The sequence below is a fragment of the Chrysochloris asiatica genome, unplaced genomic scaffold (genome assembly GCF_000296735.1).
Source record: "Chrysochloris asiatica unplaced genomic scaffold, ChrAsi1.0 scaffold00028, whole genome shotgun sequence".
NCBI lineage: Eukaryota > Metazoa > Chordata > Mammalia > Afrosoricida > Chrysochloridae > Chrysochloris > Chrysochloris asiatica.
In genome coordinates, this window is record NW_006408546.1 from 4,358,065 (window position 1) to 4,383,165 (window position 25,101).

Sequence of the window (25,101 nt, forward strand, 5' to 3'; positions counted from 1 at the left end):
GCAGTCAAGAAATCAAACGACATATTGCTTTAAGCAAATCAACTGCACAAGACCTTTTTAAAGTGTTGAAGAACAAAGATGTCAGCTTGAAGACTAAGGTGCACCTGACCCAAGCCATGGTATTTTCAATAACCTCATATGCATGCGAAAGCTGGACAGTGAATATGGAAGGAATTGATGCTTTTGAGTTATGGTGTTGGAGGAGAATATTGAAAGTGCCATGGGCTGCCAAAAGAACTAACAGATCCATTTTGGAAGAAATGCAGCCAGAGTGCTTCTTGGAGACCTGGATGGCCAAACTTCTTCTCTCATACTTGAGACATATTGTCAGGAGGGACCAGTCTCTGGAAAAGGATATAATGTTTGGTAGGATGTAATGTCAGAGAAAAGGAGGAAGACCCCCAGTGAGATGGATTGGCCAAGTGGCAGCATCAATGGGCTTAAGCGTGGCAACAATAGTGAGGTTGGCCCAGGATTGGGCAGTGTTTAGTTCTGCTGTGCATAAGGTTGCTATAAGCCGGTACCATCTTGATGGCACCTAACAACAATAACAACAACTTTCTTTCTGCCTGGTTCATAATTTAATTTTATTTTAAACAGGGCTTAATTTTTGTCACTTTTTCCTAGTCAAGGAAATGAAGCTAATCCATTTTTGTTGCCTCTTGAACTATATTTATGGCAGTATCTTGATTTCATGGTGGGTTTTGCTTCACATGATTATCTCATTGAAATCTACAATTATAGTATTTTTCTGTAATGTTTAAACTTATAAAAAAAAAACCTGACATGAATTATGCATTAGAACATTGCATTTTGAATAGTACCCTAACATTAATTATAAATTTGGAGCATATAACAGTCATAACAAAAACTAACCCAATTATCTATGGTAAATTATTCTTTCATATCCTTACTGACATTGTCATGCTACTGAATTTCCTTGCTGACATAAACAGGATCTTTCTTTTTTCAAAACACAGTACCTGTCAAAGTGTGATTGGAGAAGGAGTGATTTATTGCAGTTATACATTGTAAGATATTTATTTTGCTTTTTAAAGCATATTATTGTCTATCCATTGTTTAACAAGTTTGAATCAAATTGTTGTTATGTGCCATGGAGTCGGTTCCGGCTCATAGCGACCCTGTACAGGGTTTCTGAGGCTGTACATCTTAACAGGAGCAGAAAGCCTAGTCTTTCTCCCATGAAACAGCTGGTAGTTTCGAACTGCTGACCCTGAGGTTAGCAGCCTGATTCGTAACTACTATGCTACCAGAGTCAAATTAGTTTTGTTTAATTGCATTTTAAAGGAAAAAAAAAAACATAACTGGCTGTGGAACACACAAAATCATATCTGTAGAGGTCTGGAACCAAGAACAACTTTTTTTGTTTCTGGGTTTCACTACTTTGCTAGGAAAAGTAAACCTTGAGAAATATTGTCTCCTTCCTCTGTATGATCTGTCTTCTTAAACCTCCAGTCTGGGACTCTATGAAAACAAAAAACCCAACCTTCTCCTACCAAGCTGTCCTATAGGGTTTCCAAAGGAGCTCTGGTAGTGTAGTGGTTACAAATTGGGATTTTTAAACTCAAGGTCAGCAGTTTGAAACTACCAGCTGTTCCGCAGGAGAAAGATGAGGCTTTCTGTTCCCTTAAAGATTTATAGCCTCAGAAACCGTATACAGGGTTGCTATGCATCAGAATTGACTTCAGGGCACGTAACCACCATAGGATTTCCAAGACTCATCTTTTTGAAAGCAGGTTGCTTCACCTTTCCCCTTCAGAGTGCAGTGAGCATCCTAATGCTTAACCCACATTGCCACCAGCAGCTCCTTCTAGGACTATAAGGAGCAGTAACTGTTGCTAAGATTTACATAATTCAAGTTATAATTAATGAAAAACAGACTGAGCCATTATTCCACTCACTTAGGAAAAGGTTTTTTGTCTTTGTTTTTCCCTTTTTCCTAAAGCCAAAGAGGGAAAGAGCAGAGTAGGTGGCAGAATTGTTTTGTTCTTTAAAAACTGCTTTGAAAAACGAACAAGTTTTAGGCTGTCTTAGTTATTAAAGACTAAAGACTGTTTACTAAAACATAAAGGGTAAAATTGTTCAGCTTGAAGTGTATTCTTCTCTAGAGTGGGAGGTCTATTTCTTCCTTCCAAGAGGTAAATGGATTGACTATAACTTGCTCTGTGACCTTGGATAAACTGTTTACTTTTCAGACTTTCATAAGTTGCAGGGTTTTGATCATTAGCTCTCCGAGAATCTTGTCTAGCTTAAAAATTGTATAAATACATATAAATCCATTCCAAATTTAGGAAGGGAATTGAATAAGGAGGCTGGGTGGGAGAGGAAAACTGGACAGCTTTGTGTTTCTCTTGGATCAGGCGGTTGCAGCTTTTGCAGTGAATGAGCTGAAGTTTGAAGGTTGAGGAGTATGCAAGCTTGGGTTGTTGCAAAGACACCAGATACTGCCAGGTGCCAGAGATTCTCCAGTAAATGAAGTGTGATCCTGGCCTGTAAGGTGTCTGCGAATCAGTTCTGGAACTCACTGTGTAAACCCAAAATATGAATGAATGTTGTCACAGAATGCATTGGGAGCACAGAAGAGGACCAAGAAAGGCTTTTAAATGAGATTGTCACAGTGTATATGACTGTCATGGGAGAAAGATGTGGCTTTCTGCTCCTACGAAAATGCACAGCCTCAGAAACCCTATACAGGGCCGCTATGAGTTGGAACAGACTGAGAAGCACTCCACAACAATGTATATATGTCTACATGTTACCTACAGCTCTTGAAACTTGGCTTTCTACTTATAAAAATTAAAGACTTCTATGTTTGTTTTCTATCTCTGACACTTAGTGATGCCATTCTTAATTTCTTAGTTCTAAGTTTCACACTCTGTAAAACAAAGCAATTCCTTACAGTCTCTCTCCTCTATTTCAAGAGAGCTGTAAAAAGACTATTTATTTATTATTACTATTTATTACAGTATATTTTTGTAATTTTTCAGGTGTGTGGGAAGACCAAATATTTTAGAAATTCTTTTGTTTTGGTCTTTTTCATCTCAGTATTTATAAAATTTTTGTATTCTTTTGACTGGTGGATAATTCAGGCCCTTTACTTCACTCTCTTCCTCCTTCCCATCTATTTTAGGAGTCCTGCTGTGGCTCTGTGGGTCAATGCTCTGGACTGCAAGGTCTGTTTGATCTGCAAGGTCAGCAGTTCAAGCTCACCAGTCGCTCCTTGGAAAGCCTATACAGGGTCACTATGGGTCAGAACCAACCCAATGGCACTTAACAGCAGCAGCAACATCTGTTTTAAATCACCTCCTGTTTGCTCTCGTAACTCTTATACTAACACTTAAGGGAAGGAAGGGGACAGTGATGGAATTTTAATTATTTCAAATGGTGATGTTTTTTGATAATTGCTAAAATTGTGAAGCTATAGGGAATTTTGAACTTATGGTTAAAATTATACTTTCAAATTATTCACAGCAAGACCATGTTATGCTAGCTTCCAGATTTAGTAAAAACATAGAATTTCTAATTGTCTGTTCAAATGCATCTTTTTTTTAATTGCTCTAGATCCATTTTTGAATCATTTATAATATTTCACTTTGTAAGGAGTTTTCAAAGATTCCTACTTTTGCCCAGGTAGAAAAGAGCCCTAAGCTGGCTGTCACAGGTTCAAGGAGTCGCATATAGATGAGAACCTGCAGAGGCAGATTCAGAGTAGTCATCCTCCCGTGCTTCTTTTTTTAATCAGTGAGTAGCAGGTTTCCCAGAAAGGCCCATGGGTGACTTCTCAAATTTCATAGGTCTCACCATAATTTCCTCAACGAGATGGATTGACACAGTGGCTTCAGCAGTACGCTCAAACATAGGAGTGCTCATGAGGATGACACAAGACCAGGCATTGTTTTGTTCTGTTGTACTTAGGGTCGATATGAGTTGGAATGGACTCAGTGGCACCTAACAACACAATAATAGCGGTTTTCTTGACTTGGCTGTGGACTCTCAAGCCAAACCTTAGAAGAAGGCCTTTGCACAACAGAGAAGTTAGATTTTTTAAGGAGCTCTTCCTTCTCTAGAGAAGGACTGGGTGTTCATCCTGAAGCCAGCTCTATTGGTCCATCAACACCAGAGAGTCTTTGCAGAGAACCTGTTTCTATAAGGGCCAGCACTGTTTCCAACTTTGAACTATGTGTTCAAGCCACTTCTGTTTATCTTATTCATATGGGAAGGAGATGTCCTTGAATTCACATGATTATTAGATATTTTTGATTCAGGCAGTATTTGTCTTCAGACTTCCTCCTCTTACAGTTTTTATTTACTCTGTTGTGTTCCTTAAAAATAAGTAGCAACTTGTATAATTTGCTATGGTGCCAGCTTTGAGATGCTGCATGGAATTTGTCACCACAAATGAAAATATAATCTAGGCAGGAGCCAGGAATAGCGTCTTTGCTAAATAGAAAATTCTGAAGTATTTCTACTCTTCCTCTCTCTCTCTCTCTTTTTTTTTTTTAAATATTCAAGATTATGGTGTTTATTAGGAAAGTTTACAGTTTACAGTTCAAAATCATAAATTGCTCAGGATCCAGTCAAAGAACTGAGTCCTGAGCTCTGGCCATTAGCCCCTAGCCCAGGCCTCTGCTTTGTTCACAGTGTTTGAAAACTTTTTTGGACTGCAAGGTCAGTTTGAATAATCTTATTTTTTTATTCTGTGTTTATAACCTGTATTATTGTTACTAATTCTTTGTTTTCTATATCTAATACTGCTAAAATATTGTTAAATTAAATAAGTCTTGATAAAGCATAGGAAATGAAATTTATCTGTAGACTATAATTGATTAATACTTTCAATATTCAGTATTCCAAGATAGTTTATTTTACTGGCTTCCGTCCTTTAGCTAACTTTGTCTATTGCCCTACCACTTCCCAGATTTGTTAACCAGTAAACCAGTTGCCTTCAAGTCATTTCCAAGTCATGGTGTCCCCAGATGACTCAGAGTAGAATTGGTCTCTGTGGAGTTTTCAGTGGCCACTTTACATCACCTGGCCTTTTCTCTGAGGCTCCTCTGCATAGACTCAAACTTTTCCCTTTTGGTTAGGAACCGACTTTGTTAAGTGTTTACACCACCCAGGGATTCCCCACATTGACTCCCAGCAGTTAGATCTTTATCCTCGGGTTTGCTTTCTGAGGAACCCGAAATTAATAGAGGCCTTTAGAGCAGAACTTTAAGGAAGATTCTTCACATTTATTAAAAAAAAATATTTTCTTATAAAGCATAAATGCTTTTTTGAAAAAAACAAAAACAGAAACAAAACCAAGGGATAGATAGATGGGTGGGCAGGAAGGGAGGAAAGAAGGATGGATGGAGTAGCAGAGTGACTCATAAGCCTGCTAACTGTACAGATCTCATTGTTTCATAGACAATTAGGTAATGGAAATACAGACACTCATTTACTGGGTGAGTATTGATTTATTCCGGGCAAATAGTAAAGATTGACAAATTCATTTCTTTTGTTATTTGGGATCCGCTTCGGGAAAAGCCTATTAAGGATCTTATATAGTAGTTTGCATGTGCGACCAGGAATGTCCTGGGGCTCTAATCCATAAACGTTTCCCTCTTCATCTGTCCACAAAGAAGAAGGTTTAGAGATACTCCCCCTAGTACTTATTATAATATTGATTATAAAGGTGCTCAACTCTTTTTACACCAGTCTGCCTCCCTGATGGGTCTGAACTCTTGTGGAGGCAGGAGTTTTGTCTTTTTCATCTTTGTTTTCCTAGCATGTAGCCTGATGTTGAACACACAGGATGCAGGCAGTAGATAGTGAAGGAGTTGGGAGTCTCTTGTTTTTAAGTATTTAAAAATACTTAAAAACATTTTAATGGGCACCTGGGGCCTTGTGTGGAGGAGCGTGATGGCTGAACTGGGCAGAAGAGTGCTGGTTATGTCACAGGCTCTGGTGGGGTCCTTGGGCTTGCACTTTGTCAGCCCTTCTGCACCCTGATGCCATCTCAACCCCTTCTGGGTCTAAAGACTGTGACTCACTTGTGAACATGGAGAGAAATAGACAAGAGTCAAGAGAGTTCAGCTCCTAAATGAGCTGAGATCAGGGATTTATCTGATGGTGACCTAGTACCTTGCTCTGACTCTGGTTATTAAAAATTTGGTCTTTGAACTGCTGAAGGAAGGAGAAACAATGGAAATAAAATAAAATTCTGTTTGCAGTAGATCCTTCACCTCTAATATTTTTGTTTGTTTTCAGCTATGCCTTCAAGTCACCTTTAGTTATCGATGTTTCCTTTTTTTATGTAAATCAATGTGCATTTTTAAAAAATGAGTATCTTTCTGCCACTGTTTTTTCATGTCCCTTTTTAAAGTTATCGGAGTCATACTAAAGGGAATGAAATTTATAACAAGATGTTTTCCACTTGTCTGATATTTTTGTCTATACATGGAGAAAGGGTTACTGTGCCCTTAAGTCCCTTAGCAGATTCTAAGTTTTAAGGATTTAAAAAAAAAAAAAAAAAATTTTAAGGCAGATGAGTCAAACCTTTGGAGGTTTACTTTTTGTTGCCCCAAAATATTTGCAGTGATTTGTGGTAACACCTGAAAGTGCTTATGTGCTGCATAATTGCACTGGTCAGGGCTCCCAGGTGCAGATAAGAGATCCCATGCTGTGAGAGTTTTAAGCAGAAAGAGATTTGACTGGAGCACAGATAAAGCACAGCTTCAGCAGGAAGGTTGGCAGAGCAGGCTGGAGGCAACATTTCCAGGAACGTCAGTCAGAACCACACCAGGGCCAAGCTGTTTCCCAAGATGTCTGGCTCCCCCAGTCTATTAACACAGCTCCCAGCCAAGTCAGAGTCTCAGGTAACTGGCAGGTCACGCTCCTGCACCCTGACTCAGGAGAGGCTGGGAGATAGTGAAGTTTGTTTGCTTGTTGATTTTCATCTGTTGGGGAAGGCAGAATTCACAGTGAAGAATCTATAACTAGCTAGAGATATCTAAGACGCTGGGCAGCCAAAGGTGATTGGTGTTTGCTACATCGATGTCTCATGAGAAGAGAAGCAGGCAAACTGTAAAGTGTTTGGACTGTACTACAAAAATGTTGGAAGGAAATCAAACCTTTAGTGGTGATTATCTTTATGGTGGATTATGGGTAACATTTTCCTTATACGTCATGTTTTCACCTATTTTATAATAAACTGTATTTTCTTATAAATTAGAAAAAAATGAGAGCTTGCAATTTAACAAGAGGATTAATTAAAATAATTGCTGCTGTGCTAAATTGACGTAAAACCTATCTTAAAACTCCTAGAGAGATTTAATAATCTCCTTTTGCTAACCAAGAGAACTGCTGAATTCAAATATACGCAGCTCTTGCTTGTCTAAGGTGAGGTTAAAACTTGTTTCCTGTGATTTTTGCTCTAAGTGGGTGTACATGCTGCTGATCACATCACATCAGAGAATCGTGGCATCTTTTAAAAACACATTTTGTTTTTGAGGATATACCCAGGAAAACATACAACAGTGTCTACGTGTACAATCCAGTGACAATGATGACATTCTTCCGTTTGTACAACCATCCTCACCCTCCTTTTCTGAGTTTTTCTCCCCCAGTAACATAAACTCACTGCCCCTTAAGGTTTCTGTGTAATCTTTGGAGTTGCCGTTGTCAGTATGATCCCATAGAGATAAATCTGGAAAGGGCGCAGTGCTCAAGGCTGACAGAGTCATAGAATCTTAAATCAGAAAGGCTTCAGACATCATTTACCTCAATCTCATAGTCTTTGTCTCAGTGGTGAAGTTATAAGAAACACAAACACACATGCATCCACATTTGTTTGTTTAATAGACCTCTCCCCCAGTAGACACAAGGGAAGGACCATGAGTCGGCGGTTCAAGCTCACCAGTTGCTCCTCAGAAACCCTATACAGGGTCATTATGGGTTGGAACCAACTTGAAGGCACTTAACAACAACAACAACAACAACAATTTTCTTGCTTGCCTCTGATCCTCCCCTACTCCTGGTCCAGAGAATCTCGTACTCACTTGAGGGCAGGAGACATGCTTATTTACTAGTGAAGTATTCCTCCAGATACTTTCTCTGTGGCTTTAGTCTCTCCTTTTTGAAATTTTAAAACCAGGGACTTGGCCTTCGTATTCTCTGTATTTTGTAATGTCATCATTTTCCGGAGGCAGTTTATATTGCTGGCTAAGGGAGAAAATGTGAAAGATAGATGATACAATGTAAATTTGGTGGAAAATGGCCCTCAGTTAATATTTTTAAAATAACATCTGTCCCATTTGTATGAAAGGTGGTCCAATTTTAAGAATTTACAAAGCCACCCACCTTGGATTTCCAGAGTCATGTTCCAGTGAGCTTGCCAACTCACTAGTGATTCTGGAAACAAGCAAGCTGCTCAGGAAAGAGCAGGAAGTCTGAAAAACATGTGAGTTTGCAGGAATGACTGCTTCTGCAGCTGTCTTAAAGTCTCTACCGAATAGTCAAGACGCCAATAAAATAAATACCTGTCATGTTATTTAGGAATGGGTGACAGAGAGTCACTGAGCAGGCGCCAATCTGTCCTTGACTTGGTAAGTTTCCATGGCTGTATTTGGCTGATACGGATCTCATATGAAGTGACAATGCCCAGAGAGTTTCCTCTGTCAGTTCTGTGACACAATTTTAGGCAGGGAAGATAGTATGTTTCCTTATCAGTGTGACATGATTATAATAGATATTACCTGTCTTAATAGCCCTAACTTAGTTGGTGAAACTGTGAGCAAATGAGATTTCCCGCTCTATCGTCAGGCTGACGGATGGGGCTTACCTATCTGTATGTAAAATGTCATGCTCTGGTGCACAATAGTTGATGTTTTCAAGGAAAAAATCAATATCTCAAAACTTTTTATAGCATTTGTTCCTTCACATTGAGAGAATATTGCAAGTTCGTGTAAGGCATTTTCTTGCCATGTTTCACCAATGTGGCTTACACCTGCTTGCTAGCCCGGGCACAGTAAATTGTTGCAAACGCACTATGAAGGTGTTATTGAGCTGTTCCTACTGCTTCATAATCTTCAAAGTTAGTGGAAAACATGGCTGTTTGTGTCCTTCAGAGCTCCTTTCTAAAGACTAGGAGACTAAAATGTTGCTCTTAATAACATTGTTGTTATGTGCCATGGAGTCGGTTCTGACTCATAGTGACCCTGCACAGGGTTTCCGAGGCTGTAAATCTTTACAGGAGCAGAAAGCCTCATCTTTCTCCCACAGAACAGCTGGTAATTTCGAACTGCTGATCGTGAGGTTTGTAGTCCGATTCCCGCTACCAGAGCTCCTTCTTAATAACATTGTTGTTGTTGTTGTTGTTAAGTGCCGTCGAGTCGGTTCCGACCCATAGCGACCCTGTACAGGGTTTCTGAGGGTGTAAATCTTTACGGGAGTAGAAAGCCTCATCTTTCTCCCGCGGAGCGGCTGATAGTTTCGAACCGCTGACCTTAAGGTTCGCAGCCTGATTAATAACATTAGGTCACTTTTAAACCAAATTCTTGAAAGAACAGTCTTTCCATAGAAGATACTATGAAGCAAGGATTTGTCTAGAATCTGCTTCCTTATCAAGTAGGGAGGGGTCTAATAGATTGCTCAGTAGTTAACAAAAAGATCAGTGTGAAAGCACCGTTTGGGGGGAAGGGAAGTGAATGTCCCAACTTTCTAAATTGCTGTCATATTAAAAGATTTCTGCAAATGATGATGCTGCATCTGGTGCTCATGAGTCTCTGAGCTGTTCATTCTAATTCCAGAGTCCTGCTCTTTGTGGAAATAGCCTACACTTGGTTGTCTTCTGGGGGTGTGAAGAATTCAGAATGGGAAGATCGGCGAAATTTAAAAAATAGAATAAAATGTTAAAGGTCCCACATTTTTTCCTTCTGAGGTTTTTGAGAACAGTTAAACCCCTACTATTGATTAGAGGAAAACAAAAAGCCAAGTGTTACTCCATGAACTCAGGGTAATAAAAGGATGCCTTCTAAGCTTTCTTACTTAGAATAAAGAAAAACTGGATCTCACCTTTTAGCACAGATTGTTAAATTAGAATTTATATGCATTTTTTAACATAGACTTACACTGAGAAATGAAATGCAGGTGGGCGATGTCTGCAATTTCAGAGCTTTTAGGCCCTGGACCTGAAACAGGAAGCAAGCTCTACCTCTGGTGTTACCTGCAGAAATCACAGTAAAACAGCAAGAATCAATGCTTGAATCAATGGAAATGCTTTAAAGAATGGTAGGATCCCTGCTATCCAATGTGATTGGAATAGGTAGCTGTTTGCATAAAGGAAATGGCATGACTTAGCTGAGTCAACTTTCACAAAGTTTGTGGAAACATTCCGCTATGTTTTAATTCCATTTTTCTATGAACTTTTTAAAGCCTCCTGGTGTGGCTTAATGCGCCAGACTCCAAAGCCGTTTGAACTGCAAGGGTGGCGGTTCAAGCTCACCGGCTGCTCCTTGGAAACCCTATACAGGGTTGCTATGGGTTGGAATCAACTCGACGGCACTTAACAACAACAACATATAATTAAGCAACCAGCATCTGATGTCTTCTGGTGGGAATCCCTTCTTGTTGTTTTTTTTTTTTTTACTGCATAATACAGTGGAACCATAATACATTGACTAATTTTTCCTGATTTATCCTCTTTAAAGTAGAATGAGCATTTAGTGATCTGAATCCAGGATAGCAGATTTTTACATTTTTAATTGACCTTTAAGAGTTGTCTTACCAATTCCTTTTTTGATGATGTAATTATTTAATTTTTTGCTACATGTCACAGATTATTAGTTTTGGGTTTTTGTTGTGTTGTTGTTTAATAAACATTGAACTTAATTTTCTTAGTAAAAATATCACCCTCATTCTTCATCAGTTTATGTTACAATAAAGTCACAAATTTTGCACAGCAAGTACGGTTGGCCTAGAGAGGTTTGGGAATAAACACAGTGACTTGGATAAGCACACATCTGACCTGGATGGGCGTGCCTGACAAAGCCTACCTTCCACAGACATTCTCTGCTGCCAGGGCATTCGTCAGCATTTGCTACAGAGACTGGAAAACACTGATCAAGCTAGGGGTTAATTAAGGGACTCTGATTAAGAGAGTTTCTACTGTAAATACATGTTCATTAATATGCATAGGTGCTAGCTCCTGAAGAGTATTTTTCTAAAGTGTTTTCGAGTACAGGTCCTGTAGAACTTGTCTTAATGAACAACCAAAGCTCACGTATAATCAGCAGAATCTGTCTGCACACATAATTGGTGTGCCAAAGTGCTTTTCCCCGGCAATCTTGTTTATACCCTGGTACTATAATTAGTTTGTTTATCAGACATTATCTTTCCTAAGATGGGAAGAGATAATGTTTTGGTCCACTCCTCATTAAATTATCACAATTTTTAAATTAGTGATTTGGAGACTTAATGAGACACTGTTCCATTTATATATGCCAAAGATCTTAAATACCTCTATCAGTGTTTTAAGTTCAGTTTGTTCTTCCTTGAAATATTTGTTGTTGTTGTTGTTAAGTACTGCCAAGTCAGTGCTGACTTATAGTGACCCGGTATAGGGTTTCCAAGGAGCAGCTGGTGAGCTCGAACTGCCGACCTTGCAGTATCTAGCGCATTAATCCATAGCGCCACATTAGGAACAATGAAATATGATATGCTAAGGCTAATTTGAAAAGGAAAACAGATATCAGAACTGTTAATAATAAATTGATAGATTTATAAAAATTCCAAGCTAACAGACAGAACAAGAATCTATGCCTATATGTATCTATATATGGAGTCCTAGTATGACGCTATAGGATAAGCACTGAACCACAAAGTTGTTGTTGTTGTTAGGTGCCATCAAGTCAGCACCGACTCACAGTTACCTTATGTACAGCAGAATGAAACAATGTCCGATCCTGGGCCAACCTCACTACTGTTGCCATACTTGAGTCCATCGATGCTCCCACCTTGGCCAGTCCATCTCGTTGGGGTCTTCCTCTTTTTCTCTGACCCTCCATCTTACCAAACATGATATCCTTCTCCAGCGACTGTCTCCTCCTGACAATATGTCCAAAATATGAGAGACGAAGTTTGACCATCTTGGCCTCTAAGGAGCACTCTGGCTGCTCTTCTTCCAAAACGGATCTATTGGTTCTTTTGGCAGCCCATGGCGCATTTAGTATTCTCCTCCAATACCACAAATTCAAAGGCATCAATTCTTCTACGGTCTTCATTATTCACTGTCCAGCTTTCGCATGCATATGAGGTTATTGAAAATACCATGGCTTGAGTCAGGCGCACCTTAGTCCTCAAGCTGACATCTTTTCTCTTCAACACTTCAAAAAGTTCCTGTGCAGCAGATTTGCCTAATGCAATAGGACATCTGATCTCTTGACTGCTGCTTCCATGAGTGTTGATAGTTGATCCAAGAAGAATGAAGTCCTTGACAACTTTAATCTTTTCTCTGTTGATAAGAATGTTGTTTATTGGTCCAGTGGTGAGGATTTTTGTTTTCTTGACATTGAGATGTAATCCATACCAAAGGCTGTGCTCTTTGATCTTCATCAGTAAATGTTTCAAGTCCTCTTCACTTTCAGCAAGCAAGGTTGTATCATGTGCATATCGCAGGTTGTTTATGAGTCTTCCTCCAATCCTGATGCCACGTTTTTCTTCATAGAACCCAGATTCTCAGATTATTTGCTCAGTATATAGGTTGAATAAGTGTGGTGAAAGAATACAACCTTGTTGCACACGTTTCTTAATTTTAAACCGTTCAGTGTTCCCATGTTCTGCTCGAACATCTGCCTCTTGGTCCAGGGACAGATTCCTCATGAGTACAATTAAGTGTTCTGGAATACTCATACTTCACAATGTTGTCCATAGCTTGTCATGATCCACACAATCAAAAGCCTTTGTGTAGTAAACAAAGCACAGGTAAACATCTTTCTGATATTCTCTGCTTTCAGCCAAGATCCATTAGATATCGGCAATGATATCTCTCCTTCCACTGCCTCTTCTGAATATGGCTTGAACCTCTGGAAGTTCTCTGTCAACGTATAATTGTAGCCAATTCTCTATTACCTTTAGTAAAACTTTACTCACTTGAGATGTCAAATATATTGTCCGATAATTTCCGCCTTCCATTAGGTCACCTCTCTTTGGAATGGGCACAAATATGGATCACTTCCAATCCGTCAGCCAAATAATTGTCTTCCAAATTTCTTGGCAAAGATGAGTGAGTGCCTCCTGTGCTGCCTCACTTTCTTGAAAGATTTCAATTTTTATTCCATCAATTCCTGGTGCCTTGTTCTTTGCCAATTCCTTCAATGCACCTTGGACTTCCTCCTTAAGTATCACTGGCTCTTGATCATATGCTACCTCTTGAAATGGTTGAACATTAACCATTTCCTTTTGGTACAGTGACTCTGTGTATTCCTTCCATCTTCTCTTGATGCTTTCTGCACCACTCAATAATTTGCCCAGAGAATCTTTCGATAACAAAACTCGAAGCTTGAATTTTTTCTTCAGTTCCCCCAGCTTGAGAAATGTTGAGCATGTTCTTCCTTTTTGGTTTTCTGATTCCAGATCTTTGCACATTTTGTTGTAATATTTGGCTTTTTCTTCTGGAGCTGATCTTTGAAATTTTCTGTTCAGATCTTGGACCTCCTCATTTCTCTCATTTGCTTTAACATCTCTATGCTGGAGAGCAAGTTTCAGAGTCCTTTCTGACATCCATTTTGACCTTTTCCTTCTTTCTTGTCTTCTTAATGACTTTTTGCTTTCTTCATGTATGATGTTCTTGATGTCATCCCACAACTCTTCTGGTCTTCTTTCTTTAGTGTTTAATGTATCAAATATGTCCTTCAGATGATCTCTAAATTCAGGTGGGATATATTCAAGGACATATTTTGGCTCTCATAGACTTGTTTTCATTTTCTTCAGCTTCAGTTTGAATTTGTGTATGAGTAATTGATGGTTTGTTCCACAGTCTGCCCCTGGCTTTGTTTTCACTGATGATATTGAGCTTTTCCATCTTCTATTTCCACAGATGTAGTCAATTTGATTTCTATGTATTCCATCTGGCAAGGTCCATGTGTATAGTTGTCTGTTATGCTGTCTAAAGAAGGTATTTGAAATGAACAAATCATTGGTTTTGCAGAATTCTATCATGCGTTCTTCAGCATCATTTCTATCACTAAGGCCATGTTTTCCAACTACTGGTCCTTCCTCTTTGCTCCCAACCTTTGCATTCCAATCACCTATAATGAGCAATACATCTTGATTGCATGTTTGATCATTTTCAGATTGAACCACAAGGTAGGCTATTCAAACTCACTAGTCACCCTCGGAAATTCTATATGGGGTCACTATGAGTCGGAACTGACTCAGTGGCACTAAACAACAACGTATCTCTATATAATACACACAGAGAAGCAGAAAGTCAGTGGGGTGGGGAATTCAGAGAGAGAAACACATAATGAGTAAGAGTCCAAACAGACTGAGTGACAGATTGGGACCCTGGTGGGGAAACACACACACACACACACCAAGATAGAAAAAATAAACAGTAACAGGAAAGCACAAGGAAAAATGCAGAATACACAGAGAGGGAGAAAGAGACAGAAACAGGAACAGTGTGGAGATACGTGGAACATGTTAGAGAGACATAGCAGGCACCTCCCCAGCACTGCTGAGCTTAGCTCCCTCTGCCCTTGTGAGCACAGATTGTGGTGGTTGGTGGCCTTGGGCAGCTGCATCACTGCCCAGGATAGGAAAGCAGGCTCAGAGACCAAAAGAAGACACAGTGTCACACTGGGCAGTTACAGACCTGTGAGGTCACAGTCTGCACAGTAATTAGGTGGCCCTGCATCACTTGTTCAGATCAGTTAAATATGCTTTCAGGGTCTAAATGTATTTAAAAATTTTTTTTTTTGTTTGGGCTACAGAAAGGTACTGAAGGAAATCTCTGTCGGAGAACTCAAACCAAATGAAACAGTGCAGGCTAATTTGGAAGCCCAGCTCCTGTCCAAGCTGGACCACCCAGCCATTGTCAAGTTCCATGCCAGCTTTGTGGAGCAAGATCATTTCTGCATCATCACAGAGTACTGTGAGGTAAGACTCTCCATCTGACTTGTAAATCTTAATGAAAAGTTGTCCCCCATCAAAATGCATCTGTAAAGAAACATCTGAAAAGTTAGATAATCAAGCCCAAAGCTGAGTCATAAGAATCTGGGATTTTGTATCTAAGAATAATCATCTCTGTGTAACTGGAAAGTTTATTTCTAAAGAAATGTCCTCCCCTCCTCTCCTCCCTCCACCCCCAACACACACACTTTGGAAAACTCAGTAATAAGTGAATATATCTTTAAAAAATTGTTGTAGAACAAGGCTTCAGCTTTTTTTTTTGGATCCCCAAGCCTCCTCCAATGGCCCAGTGCTATAGCAGAGGCATGTGAGCCGAGGAATGGTATGACAGAATAAGCACTGGACTGGTAGCCATCTAGTTAGCAGTTCAGATCCGCCAGCTGCTCATGGAATCCCTCTTCAGAATTGCTATGAGATGAAACAAACTTAATGGCACACAACAACAGTAATAGCAGACGTGTGAGGAAGCAGAGGCCTAGCTGAGTTCTGGGGTCCAGCTCAATTATTCTCTTAACCTGTATGGAAGATCTGCATGTTTATTGATTTGTGATTCACGGATTCAGATATTTGTAATTTACCTTGCTATTCCATGTTCTCTCCAAGTGATGTCTATGCATTTTACTGAGCCTCAAGTGAGCATGAAGCTGCTTGGAAAGGTGAAAGAGGGGAGAATAGGCGATGTGGAGCTAGTACGTATCTGGGCATTTTCTTCTCAGAAACTAAGTAGAAGTGAGTTACAGAGAATACCTAAAAATAACCTTGCTCAGAGAATACCTCCTAGAACAGCTGAGAACCAAAGGACCTTGAGAGAATTTGGTTTTATTCATAATTTAAAATGAGTTAAGTCAGCTCATCACCTGAACATTGCTGGGGCCCCAAAGAAATGAAAGCGGGGAGAAACAAGCTGCTTTTAAAGAGTGGACGGTGGGCCTGTTGGGCTCAGAAAGTTTGGAAACTAGATACCACCTGAGATGCTGTGTATATGAGGGGCAGAAAAGAAGAGGCAGAAGAAAGGAAAGCAGTTTGCCAGGAATAGGGAATGCAGCAAAGACTCACCTTGCCTGCTTTGCTGATTAGCTGACAAAAGAAAACCAAAAGTCAAGTTAAAGTATCTGAATGAGTTTGAATTATTGCAAGTTTTGGCCACTGCCTTTCAGCTTCGTTTCCTCAGTTCAGCATCACCATTTGTCTATCCTCTGTTTGGAGGAAAGTCAGGGGAGGGGAGGGAGGCTGCTAAACAAAACCCAGGTTATCTGGATGTCTACTTCTCTCTGTATCCAATGAATTGTTAAGAAAATCAATGAGATGTTGAGGTACACGAAGTGGTGATATTGAATACCTGCTTTGCCAATAATCCATGCAGGATGACAGCATGTGTAGCTACACTGTGATCCATCTGTTATAATTGAATCATTTTTCTTCCTTTATTCCCTTTGGTTAATTATCTTATTTCTGAAACAACTCACTCCTTCTGCTTTTACTACTATCCAGCTGCTGTTTTTGACATGCTGAATTTTCCACAGGCTCTTTCTTGCTCTTAACCGATTTTAAACAGTAATCAGAGCTGTCCAATACAAGTTTCTGTGATGATGGAGGTGGTCTATATCAGTGCTCGTCAGTGGTAAGCACTGCACTGCTAACCACAGGGTTGGCAGTTCAAGTCTACCAACTGCTCTATGGTAGAAAGATGAGGCTTTCTGCTCCCATAAAGATTTAAAGCCTCAGAAACTCTATACAGGGTCTGTATGAATTGGAACCAACTTATTAGCATCTAACAATGGAGTCCTGGCATGGTGCTGTAGAATCAGCACTGGATTATTAACCACAAGGTTGATGGTTCAAATGTTCCATCTGCTCCTTAAGGAGTCCTGGTGTGGCACTGTAGGATAAGCACTGGACTGAAAGGTTGGTTTGAACCACAAGGTTGGTGGTTCAAATCACCAGCTGCTCCTCAGAAACATTACAGAGGGTTGCTGTGAGTTAGAACTGACTACACGACACTTAACAACAGCAATCTGCTCCTTGGAAATCCTATATAGGATGGCTGTGAATCAGTGGTGCTTAACTACAGCAACAGTCACAATAATCCAGAAAGAATTGGCCAACATTCATCCATTTCAAGAGGTAATGCATGATTTAGAACCAATGGTACCAAAGGTGAAAGTCCAAGCTGCACTGAAGGCATTGGCCAAAAATAAGGCTCCAGGAATTGATGGAATGCAAATTGAAATGTTGTAACAATCTGATGCAGCACTGTAGGGGAGTCCTCACTCATCAACCTCAAGAAATATGGAAGACAGTGATTGGTATTTGTGCCTGTTCCAGAGAAAGGTGATTCTACAGAATGTACAAATGATCAAACAGTATCGTTCATATCACATGCAAGTAGAATTTAGCTGAAGACATTTCAAAAATAGTTGCAACAGCACACTGAAAGGGAGCTGCCAGAAATTCAAGCCAGATTCCATAGAGGATGTGGAATGAGGGATATCATTGCAGATGTCAGAAGGATCTTGGCTAAAAGTAGAAAGTACCAGGACACATTTGACTTTGTGGATCATAACCAATTATGGATTACATTGCAAAGAATGGGAATTCTAGAACTTTTAATTGTGCTCATGAGAAACCTGTACATAGACCAAAAGACAGCCATTCAAGCAGAACAAGGCATGGCTTAAAATCAAGAAAGTTGTGTATCAGGGTTGCATCCTTTCACCATACTTACTTTATCTGTATGTTGAGCACAAAATCTATGAAGCTGGGCTATGTGAAGAATAAGCAGGCATCTGGATTGAAGGGAGACTTATTAACAACCTGTGAAATGCAGATGACGCAACCTTACTTGCTGAATATAAAGAGGACTTGAAACATTTACTGACAAAGATCAAAGATTACAGCCTTCAATATGGATTACAACTCAACATAAAGAAAACATCTTCCTCACAAGTGAACCAGTAAACAATTTACAATAAATGGAGAAAAGATAGAAATCACCAGAGATTTCTAATTTTACTTGGATCCACAATCAAGTACCATGGCAGAAACAGGAAAGAAATGATGTATTGCGTTGAGCAATTCTGCTGCAAAAGATCTCTTAAAAGCATTAAAAGCAAAGGTACACTTTTGAAGACTAAAGTACGCTTGACCTAGCCACCCAAGGAACCTTGGTGGCACAGTGTATTAAGCACTGGGCCACTAACTATAAAGTCAGCAGTTCAAAGCCACTAGCTGCTTTCCAGGAGAAAGATGAGGCTATCTGCTCCCATAATGATTTACAGTATCAGAAACTCTGTGGAATAGTTCTACTGTGTTCTATAGGGTCACTAAGAGTGCCTCACCCAAGTCATGGCATTTTCAAAACCTCATATGCAAGCAAAAGTTGGACAATGAATAAGGGAGACCAAAGAGGAATTGATGCCTTTGGATTATGGTGTTGGTGAAGAATAGTAAATGGCCTGCCAGAAGAAGGAACAAATCTCTTTTGAAAAAAGTATTGCCAGAATAATCCTTAGACATGAGGGTGGTAAGACTTTGTCCTATGTACTTTGAACATGTTATCAGGAGGGGCTAGTCCCTGAAGAAAGACCCGATCACAGAGAACACAGTCTAAGACAGACGGCATGCTGGGTAAAGTAGAGGGTCAGCAAAAAAGAAGACCCCCAGTGAGATAGATTAGCACAGTGGGCTCAAGTGTAACAACAATTGTGAGGATGGTGTAGGACCAGGCAGTGTTTCTATCTGTTGTACATGGGGTCACTATGATTTGGGACTGACTTGTTGGCACCTAACAGCGTAACATAGAACAGTCACACCTGACTCCTGAATACTGGTATGGAGTGAGACTGACAGACTGGGTATTTGTTTATTTCATTAAAATTCAGATGACCATATGTTGCTAGTGGTTGCCATATTGGACAGTACTTTAGGTTTTTAACTTTTGAATTTTAAGATAATTTTAAGCTATCAGAGAAGTTATAAGAATAGAATAATGGACACCCATATGCCCTTCATCCAGATTCCCCTGTTGTTGACATTTTGCTACATTTGCTTTATGTTTTGATTCATCTATCTTTCATGCATTTTGTTCCCTTGAACTCTTTGAGAGTGAGTTACACACATGATGTGGCTTTGCTTCTAAATCCTTGAGTGACTATTTTCTATGACGCAGGTCATTCTCTTGTATAACCATAGTATAATAGAAATTAGCCTTGAGACCATGTTCTTATGTAGTAGCTCTCAAAATGGGGTCCTAGACAAGCAGCATCGCTTAGGAACTTTCTAGAATTATATTCTCAGGCCCTGTTCCAGAGACACTCAATCAGAAATTCTAGTGGTGAGGTCCAGCAATTGTGTTTTGACCAGTCCCTCCAGGGAATTCTGATGCTCACTCAGATCTGAGAGCCACTCGTCAAATAACCCACAGGTCAAATCGAAATGTCTTCACTTGTCTCAATGAGGTTCTTAGAAAGGATGTTTCCGTAAGAATGCTCTTGCCACTGCAGGACCTAACCCAGGATTGTGTGCGTTAATTTTTAAGTGATGGGTGTTTTCCAGGGGCTGAGCTGCCCTCCAGGGACCTGGCGTTACCATGGTGACAGCTGCCCGCCAGCCTTAGCACAGCAGCGGGACTCCCTGGGCTCTGAGGCAGCTGAGCTGTCAGGTTGCCTTTTCCCTGGCTGCAGCTCAATGATGTGTGAAGATTGCTCCGTTCTCAGTAACAGAGATGTTTCTCATCTTCAGACCCAAATTTAGTCTTAACTCACAACAGGCCTGGCATTGTTTCCTTTTATTAGAGGAAAACAATACTTCTGAAATTGTGTTATTATTTTAATGTCCTTGTTCCTTCTTCTGTAATTTAATTCAGGGCTTTGCAAGATTGAAATCTATGAATGCACTCATGAGGTTGTTGTAGCCGCTACCCAACCCTTTTGGACACAACACATCAGATTGTGAGTGTAAAAAGCAAGCACCGAAACCACAAGTCAAAATCTAACCAAATCTTTGAGGGAGGGTAGTTTTGAACCTATCAAATATCAAAGTGCCAGAATGTTTCAGATATTATATCTTCCTGTTGTCTTCCACACACAGGAAATGGAACTACTTGCTGCTTTCTGTCCATCTCCATCATTGCTGTCCCTTCTCATCATGCCCTTCCCTTCCTCTCAGACTTAGATCTTTAAATCCTACTGACTTTCCCAGGCCCAGGTTAAATGCCACCTCTTCTATAAGGATGCCCATGTTCTCCTGGTTAAAATCAACTCTCATCCTCATGCCTGCTGCAGCTAACTCTCAACATTTCAACTCAGTGGCACTCAACATGTTATAGTGCATAAACCATTCCAGACTTCCAACACGTGGGGCTGATTTTATTCTGAGTCATTTTCGTGTCACATCACAAAGAAATTAGTACTCAAGGAAAATTTTTTTTTTTTTTTTTTAATGAATGAATTCTTTACCCCACTGCCTCTCACCTCATTGCTGTCAAACAATAATGGCAAAAGAGAAACTATTGCATCCTTCCACCTGTCACACCTGTCAGAAGCATTTTGACCGCTTGTATTTTTCTGGCACACCTGCAAACGTACTGCAATGAGGACCTGTGAGGCCTTGCCTGAAGACCTTCCATCTGGGTGAGGATAAGGCTTCCCCAGAAACCTGTGGATTCGATTGGTAGACACAAGTCACAGTAGATAAGATCACGTATCTGGAGAGAGCGTGAAACCATGAGTATCTTCCAAGGCAAAAAGCAGGGAAGATTGGATTTACCTATTTCCTGCTCTGTGATATTAACAAAGGAAAACAAAAAATCATTACAAAAGATTAGTAGTTCTTAATCCTGGTGTGGTGCTGTAAGATAAAGTACTGGACCTCAAGGTCAGTTTGAACCAAAAGTTGGACAGTTCAAACTCACCAGCCGCTCCTTGAAAACCCTATACAAGGTTTTCAGTCTTGAAGCCTGAGACCATCCATCAGAGATTCTGATTGAACTGATTTGGGGTTTGACCCAGGCTACAGAATCTTTTAAAGCACTATTTTATTGTTGTTGTTGTTGTTATGTGCTGTGGAATCAGTTCTGACTCCTAGCCACCCTGTATAGGTTTTTCTGAGGCTGTAAATCTTTATGGGAACAAGAAGACTCATCTTTCTCCCATGGAACAGCTGGTAGTTTCGAACTGCTGACCTTGTGGTTCGCAGCCCGATTCGTAACTACTACGCTACCAGAGCTCCTTGCATCTGTTGCCATTAGTCTCAAATATAACCCAAGCGCTCTCCTTGCTCCCCAGGCAACTTTCTGATTCCAGTTCAGCTCTCCCCATGTAGCCGTTTCTAACAGAAAACAGCATGCTGCTGAACCAACATGAGCTTCATGGCCTCTTGGCAAGTCTGTTGCTTGTTGTTATTAATACTGTAAAGTTGATTCCTACTCACGGTGATCTTATGTATGCAGATTGTCTGTGTCTCCTTTTGTGTACGGTAAATTGGCATTCTGGCTTTATCAGATCCTTATGAGATTGAGGAGTCCTCATGTGGCGCTGTAGGATACGCACAAAAACGATAGTCATCAAGAGTAATCAAGGATCTTTCAGAAAGTCACTACTGAGTCCCTCAAACTTTTTGTCAGACAATTCCGGGCATGGTGTGGGGTAACAGGTAATTTAATGAATTTATCTTATAGGGTAAATGAATTAATTTTATCAATGGCTCCTGATGTGGTGCTGTAGACTAAGTACTGGCCTGTGAACCATAAGGTCAGCAGTTTAAACCCATCTGCTGCTCCTTGGAAGCCCTAGAGTGGGGTTGAGTCAGATCGACTTGACAGCACTTAACAGCAACAACAATGACAAAACACAAAGGAGAAGGTAATGTGGAATGGTTTGGTTAAAGTGCTGTGGGAGTTCAGGGGAGTGAGAAATAACTTCTGAATGGGGAGGGGGCTTCCTGGCACAGCTGGCATTGTATCTGAACCTGAAGGATGGGAAGAATTTGTTCCGATGGGAGTCAGGCATGGGTGTTTCCATTAAAGAGAACAATGTAATAAAAGACTCAGAGGTAGAAAAGCGTGGGTTGTGGTTTAGAAACCTAACTGTTGTACCGTCAAGTTGGTTCTGACGCATAGCAGCCCTGTATAGGGTTTTGGAGACTTTAAAAACATCTTTTTCTGCTCCTGCAGAGTGGCTAGTGGGCTCAAACCATGGACCTATAGTTCACAGCCCAGTGCTTATCGTATGGACCCAAATGTGTTCCCTGTTGAACATAATGCCGTGATGTTAACAACTCATACAACCATAGTACATGGAGATGAAAACCAGGAGATAACCATTTTACTGGTTTGTCCTCTAATGTTTTTGTCTACACCAGGGTTCAATCGAGGATCTTACCTTGCATTTAGTTGTATTATCTTTTTAGACTCCTCTAGTCTGTGAATTTCCTGCCCCATCCTTGTTTTTGTTGTTGTTTTTAATAACCGTGACCCCTTTGATGAGTATTGGTAAGTTATTTTGTAGTATGTTTTTCGTTGTGAGTTTGACGCTTCCTCACAGTTGGGATATGGCTGTGTTTTCTTGGTAAGAACACGACAGAGATGGTGTTGTGCCCACAGAGCATCATATTAGAGGAACAGGGTGTTGATATATCCCGTTACTAGTGATGTTAACATTGATCACTTGAGATTGTGTCTTACTAGTTTTCCCCACTGAGAAATGCCTGTTGTTCCCTTTGTAATGGATACTTTGAAACTATTAACTCTTTCTTCTCAAACTTTCACCCACTGATGTTAGCATTTAGCAGCGAAAGTTTTGTCTGCAGCAAATTGTACTGTGGTGTTTGCCTAGTGATAAATTTTTATTTCCTTCATTCCCATGTATTTCCCTCATTCCCTCTGCATTTACTCATTGGAATTCTCCTGGAAGGAGAGCTGTCCCTTCTCTGCCATGTCATGTGTATATTTATTTACATCAGTACACACATGAATCATTTTTTGTTGTTGTTGCTGAGGTTGTCTCCACTTTGGATGTTAGTTTCTTCGTGTTGAACCCTGTGTCCTTTTAACATGCACCCATTCTTTATCTGGTGTGGCTCTATAAGACCAGCACTGGGCTGTGAGCCACAAGGTTAGTGGTTCAAACCCACCAGCTGCTCCTCGGAAATCTTTACAGGGTCTCTGTCAGAATAGACTTGACAGCACTTAACAACAAGAACAACAACAATTCTTTATCAAGTAGAAGTGAATTCTTACTTATTAAGACTCTTCCACAAGTGAGGAAACAGAACCCCAGAGAGGCAGGGTGGCTTTCTGGTAATCAGTTAGGTAGATCATGTAGGATTTGCTCCAGGGAAGCACAAGGACTAGGGGTACTGGGAAAGCTACTTTTGTTATTGGCCTCTGTATCTTCATGTGTTTTCATTTTTGTTTTATATATTCATAGTCACACAAACACATGTCTATCCATATGTACATCCATAAATATTTAAGGTAAAGATTATATTATTAGTTATTTGAATTTCTTTTATTAGGAGACAGTTTTAATCGCTTCCTCTTTACTCCACTGGTATAAAGGAGAGACTCCTGCCCCAGGGTTATGAAAGTGGTCAAGCACATGGCTCCTGACACTGGACAGCTACGATTTAATTAGTCACTTACACTCATAGCCCAGGGATAGAGGACACAAAACAGCACACAGGGCTACATGGGGGTTGTACTTGGGAAGAGAGTGAACAATTGGGCTGTGAGAGGCAGACTTTGTAGTAACAAGGGGATTAGGTGGCTCTTAGTTCCTGAATATGATGTGGAACAACTCCATATATTAGCAAAGAACTGAAACCACTGCTCAGGGACAGGCCATCACTGTGCCTAGTCCCATGATGAGGACTTGTTTAGCCCGGAGATTTGAGCCGCAGGAGCAGGATGAGGAAGTGAACTTCATGTGAAGCTCTCCTGGTTTTAGCAGATGTCAAAGCAGCACATACAATTGAACCTTAGTTTCAGGGTTTACACACCAAATAGGGTTTGAAGTAGTGAAAGTATATGGCTTTTGGCATGAGACTGGCTTCTGTTGAAATCTTGTTCCATTTCCTTCAGTGAGTATTTTATTTTCTGATCCTTTTACTTATCTTTACATAATATAATGACAACTATTTTGTTAGGTTTTTATAGGGATTCAGCATAATGAATGCTAACAATAAGAGATTTGAATGTAGGCGACCCTAAATAGTGTTTGGTGATATTATTATATCACCATTGTTTCATAGATTCTGTATCATCCCAGTAGTTGTTTTCTAGAAGGCAAGCTAATTTTGCCTCTCTGAATTTCTGGCCAACTGCCTTTAATATGAGGATACACTCCAGAAGGAGGAAACATGCAGATTCTCAAACACTAATAGGCCTGATAGCAACTTTGGGGCAAGTACTTTCCAAGGATCTGTTTGTACTATAAAAAACACAATTTGAAATTTTCGCTTATGTTTCTTGTTTATACAAAACTATTTAAATTAATCAAGAAGTGGGATGTGTTTTACAATCCTATAACTCTAGTGGGTGTCCATAGACGCTTGCAAGTGAATTTGTCAGTGGCGTGATAGCCACCAGGCCTCCTAGCTCTCAGAGGAGCCTCAGAGAACGTCTCCCTGGACATGATGGGTTTAGTAGTAGAGACAGACGTGTCTGTCCATAGTCTTGATACTCGCTCTGTCTAGTGCCACCACCACCCATGAGAGGTAACTCGTGGGTGTTGCCCACTGTGGTATTGATTGAACATCCTTCCCAGTGGGAATTCCAGATATCCTCACATTGGGGCTGTGTCAGTTGCCTGCATGGCTAGGATTGCAGCTGACTGAGAGGTAAATGCCATCAAGAATCCATCATAGAATGATATATGGAGGGGATAATAATCAATGTAATGAAACAAG

At 40.2% G+C, this 25,101-nt stretch overlaps 1 protein-coding gene across 1 annotated transcript in view; it reads left to right on the forward strand.

Moving 5' to 3' along the window:
- The window catches only part of NEK11 (NIMA-related kinase 11), a 436,844-nt gene that overhangs the window by 66,096 nt on the left and 345,647 nt on the right, over positions 1-25,101 (forward strand). The window contains exon 2 of the mRNA XM_006846637.1: positions 14,997-15,162. Within this exon, the coding sequence (XP_006846700.1) occupies positions 14,997-15,162 (166 nt within the window). The remainder of the gene's footprint in view (positions 1-14,996; positions 15,163-25,101) is intronic.